Source organism: Lactuca virosa, chromosome 4, assembly GCF_052849685.1.
Source record: "Lactuca virosa cultivar CGN04683 chromosome 4, Lactuca_virosa_CGN04683_v6, whole genome shotgun sequence".
Classification (NCBI taxonomy): Eukaryota; Viridiplantae; Streptophyta; class Magnoliopsida; order Asterales; family Asteraceae; genus Lactuca; species Lactuca virosa.
The window spans coordinates 81,312,865-81,317,765 of record NC_136429.1 but is presented as its reverse complement, the minus strand read 5'-3'; the positions used below and the strand labels follow the sequence as shown (position 1 = coordinate 81,317,765).

At 30.1% G+C, this 4,901-nt stretch overlaps 1 protein-coding gene across 1 annotated transcript; it reads right to left on the bottom strand.

Annotated features, from left to right (window-relative positions):
- Nucleotides 1–1,116: 1,116 nt before the first annotated feature.
- On the bottom strand, nucleotides 1,117–4,500 carry LOC145105746 (non-specific phospholipase C3-like). The gene is made up of 5 exons (XM_079042824.1): nucleotides 3,971–4,500; nucleotides 3,582–3,740; nucleotides 1,946–2,355; nucleotides 1,691–1,861; nucleotides 1,117–1,582 (listed from the first exon to the last, which is right to left on the bottom strand). The coding sequence occupies exons 1-5, from the start codon at nucleotides 4,414–4,416 to the stop codon at nucleotides 1,236–1,238; spliced, it is 1,533 nt and encodes a 510-aa protein (XP_078898950.1). The 5' UTR covers nucleotides 4,417–4,500; the 3' UTR covers nucleotides 1,117–1,235.
- Between the last annotated feature and the right edge of the window lie 401 nt (nucleotides 4,501–4,901).

The window sequence follows — 4,901 nt, the reverse complement described above, 5'->3', positions numbered from 1 at the left end:
ATGTATAAGACTGTTTATTATTTGGATAAAATCGAATTGTTCAATTGCACAATTTGGTTCGAATATTTGGATTTTTGGATTGATTTTCAGCAAAATCGATTTATTATTTTTGGGATTTCAGAGGTTTCAATTTATAAAATAAGAACTGAATTGTCCAAAAAAATTAAATAACAATTTATTTTTTATTTATATAATATATATTTATACATTTATAAATTATATTTTTAGTAGATTATAAAGTTTCATATAAACGTACTCCATATCAAAAGTGTTTTGTCTATAAAATATTAAATTAAAATATATTTTTCTTAGCAATTGTTTATAAATTTTAATTTAAAACTAATTAAATAGTTTTCTTTAGTTTTTTATATAGTGGACTAATACTTTAGTTGTATATATATTTAGTAAACTAGTTTATAAACCGTGAGAACCACGGTTATAAAACTAATTACTCTTTCATAGTAGAAACTCATAATTTTTAATTAATTAATTTGAATAAATTATTAATTAAAAGATATTTTATTTATTTATGTAAAATTATAATCATTGGTTAAAATAAAAATGTGAAATTAATTTTCAACATGTATTAGACAATATTTATTTGTGAATAAAAGAAAAAAAATAACGATATAATACAATGAAATGTTAAATTTATTATAAAAATAAAATATCACAATTAATGAAGTAAATCAAAATTGTTATACAAATCAAATAATTAAGTTGTTCAAATAAGCATATATTAAAAAAAATAACAAATTACAAACTAAAATTAACAATAAAGTCTTATTAACAACAATAATAAAATATGTTACGAGAAATAATATTCTACGAATTATTTACAAATTTCTAAAAACTTATTTATAAACAACATTAATAGTTTTATTTAGTAAATGTCTTGCATTTTAAAAACGAATTATAAAAATCGATCCAATAGAATTTTAATTTGGTTGGATTAGTTCGGATTTAAATTTAGTTTGAACTATTTTGATTTTTATTTTAAAAATTAATTAAAATCAATTTGGATTCATTTGATCAGGTCGAATCAAACTGCTCTATCAAAACGAACATCCATAACACCCGATTATCTTGGTTTATGTTATAAAAACAACAAACGAGTAAACAAAACAAAAGGTATGTTTTTATTAGTGGCAAATATAAACAAATACGTGCGTCACATGATTAAAAATTATATTCAAACAATAAGAAACAAAGCAAAATATACATTATTAACATCACTAGTGTTCACAAACTAAACACGAAAACAACTTTTGAGAAAATGACCTCGATGATTTCTTTGGAGATTCAGGAGTTGGTTCCTCCTCTAAACAAACGATGTGAGACTCATCTTTACCATCTCTTTTGGCTCGTTCACAATCCTCGCAGAACTTCTTGTATGCATCTTCCAGATACTTTGCACCTTCTGTTACAGTCATGTTCTCGACTAATTTGCTAGGAAATATGTCTCGTTTATGGTCTCCATTTAAAACAGCACCTAGTTGGACCAACTCTTGTTGAAACTCGCTAAGTTTTTCGTTTTCATCTGGCTCAAACTCTCGCATTTTCATGGGCTCCGGCAAAGTAACTTTAACACAAACAAATGCATCTTTAATTTGGTTGATATTTACAACAATTTTACTTGATTTTAACTTGAGAAAACTAAGTGTATTGACTTAAACATGAATGCATGTACCTGGACAATCGGTTCTTGGGGTAGTTCTGCGTGCAACACCTTCAAAAGTACCCGCCCACTCGTCCCTTTTCGTTAGATGTGATTTCAGACCAAAAATCTTTTTAACAGTTGCCGGAATAGATGAATGTTCAAACTCCGACGTAGGATATGGCCCTGTTGGCTTATGTAACACTGCAATAAAGTGATAAAGTGATTAAGATCTTATTATGAAATTAGTATAATTAAGTATACTTATCAAATACTTTACTTATATACCTGTCCCACGTTCTATCCATGGAGAAACAAGAATGGCTGGAACCCTAACACCAAGTCGATCAAACTGGAAATTATAAGGTGAAGGGCCGATCAAACCATCAGGATTTGGAATCCCTACATTTGGTGTTGGAACATGATCATAAAAACCTCCATGTTCATCGTACACAATTACAAATAAGATTTCGTTCCATTGTGGGCTTGATCTCAAAGCTTCGTAGACTTCTTTCACAAACTTTTGACCATCGGACACGTCATGTGATGGGTGATCATCGTTTCCAGGCGAACCTTTGATCCCAAAATACCTTTGTTCAACAACGACATAATTTGGTAGCTTTCCTTCCTTGCAATGTCGCTTGAAGTGTAGATCAAATTGATGGAAGTTGTCTATGTATTTCAGTTTTCTTAAGTTTCTGATACATTTCACGTAAGGTAATTAACGTTAAAATGAGAACGTAGTGAGACTAAATATTTAAATTTGAATTACCGAATAGTCAAGTTGAATCATTATACAGTTTAATTGATTGGAAATTTAATCAACGTTATTTCAAGATTTAATTTGTTTAATAGATAGAGCAGGTATAGAGTTGTTAGGATATTAAAAATGTCAATGGTTGTTTAATGGAGTAGGTAATCGACTAAATTGCTAAACTTTGTAATTATTACATAAAAGTAATTTCTTAGTTTTGTAATTGATTTACAATGTTTGTTTTGTATTATATACCTACTTAAAAGATAATGTGGCCATGTGTCTTTATGCCATATGTGAATCTTAATAAGTAAGTATTATTTTATTTTATTTGGAAAGAAAAAGAAAAGCCACAAGACACTAGAGTCAAAATTATGACAGGTTGCTAAAATCACTCATTACTTGTTCCAAATACGAAAACATACACATGGTCCTACAGTCTTACTAATCTACGTGATTTGATTATATCATAATTTACTCACTAATCAAATTAATTTAAATTTGAAAGGGATATATACAGTAAAGTCCCAATATTTTTATCGATTTGACAAGAAAGTCCTAAACTTTATTTTAATGACAGTAAAGTCCAAATTACCGGCAGTTTTTGACACTTTTACCCATTTTTCCCGGTTAGCCGGTAATTAGGAATTTTTTGTCAAAAAAATAAAGTTTAGGACTTTCTTGTCAAATTGTCAATTAACACTTTACTGTCAAAAAAATAAGGTTTAGGACTTTCTTGTCAAATCGTTGAAAATATTGAGATTTTAATGTATATATAATTTTTTGGTTAGAATCTAGCTGATTAGAGAATGTTTTAATAACTCTTATGCTTAAAGAGTATTATACAATTAAATTTCTAACAAAAAAAAGAATATATATACACTAAAGTCCTAATATTTTCAACGATTTGACAAGAAAATCCTAAACTTCGTTTTTTTGACAATAAAGTCCTAATTGACGATTTGACAAGAAAGTCCTAAATTTTATTTTTTTCACAAAAAAGTCATAAATACCGGCTAACCGGGAAAAAAGGGTAAAAGTGTAAAAAGTTACCGGTAATTTGGATTTTACTGTCAAAAAAATAAAATTTAGGACTTTCTTGTCAAATCGATAAAAATATTAGGACTTTAGTGTATATATCCCAATTTGAAATTACGAAAAGAAATGTACCTGTAAAACAGAGTTGACGGGGGTAACTGATAGTAAATTCCGAAAGAATGACCACCATCCTCCACAGACTCAAATATGGTCTTTTGTGGGTACCCTTTGATCATCATCTCCGTGTCATTTGTAGTCGCACCATATGACGTTGCAGAGTGAACATACAATCTGTATCATCGCATGCCAAAAAATTGATATGTTCAAATAAAATAAAAAATGGAAGTCGCTATCATGTCACGTTTTAAAGTTGTTTCTCATTTATAGAACATATTCATTTTTAATTCTTTACGTAAGAACAAAAGTTTAATTGTATTAAGCAATTAAAATATTGATCCGTTAAGTAATTAAATTATTATTTTAAGTAAAAAGTTGTAGAGAAATTAAATACTAGCACAAACCTGTTAGGTTGTGTCAAAGTGGGAATCGATGAAAACCACCTGTCACAAACAGCGAACTCTGAAACCAGCTCTTTGTAAACAGGTAAGGATTCTGGGTCGAACCCACTCATGACCACTTCGGACAAGCCTTGTTGGACCTTTTCAGCTTGTTGAGCGAACCCATCCATTGTCGGGGTTAGACCAGGAGTTGATGATTCGGACCATTCAACACCAAAGATTTGTTCATATGTAGCTTCGAAAGAGTGACCAGGGTCAGGTTGGATGAACCCGGCCTTATTGGTGTGGTAGAGGCGTTGGGAATGGTGGTTGGTGGTGGACAAAAGGTTGGATTCTTTTCCGGTGACGCCATCAATTTCTGGGTTCATGGATTTCATCCATCCAAGCATGTGATCAAAAGATCGATTTTCTTGAACAAGAACAACCACTGTTTTTATTGGGGATGCCATTTGAGGGGAAAACGAGTTGTAGGCTTTGGTGTGTTGTGGTGGAGAGGAACACTTGTTATAGGATGGAGCGGGCTTTTTTATTTCGTTAAACAAAGATGGCGGCTTACTATATATAACTTTAATCTCCACTATATTATATTATGATTAAATTTTATATAACATACCCCTCGTTTTCTTTATCTTTATTAGTTTTATTCACGTCAAGACATAAGTTGTTAAACTTCAAGTACCAACGGGTAGAATCCATACTTCAACTATTACAATTTATTTTGTAGATTATTTGTTGGTTGCATTTTTGGCCATAATATGACGGGGAAAACGCAAAACACACAAAATTTAGGTAATTGAGTCATCTCCTCGGAGCTTCCAATCGGCTCAATCAAAGTTTTAGTGTTGTTGGGAATTCAACAAAACAAGTTAAACACTTATGAAAAAAAGATAAATGATCTCGGTAATATACGTAGAATAAAAACTACAAAACGAAG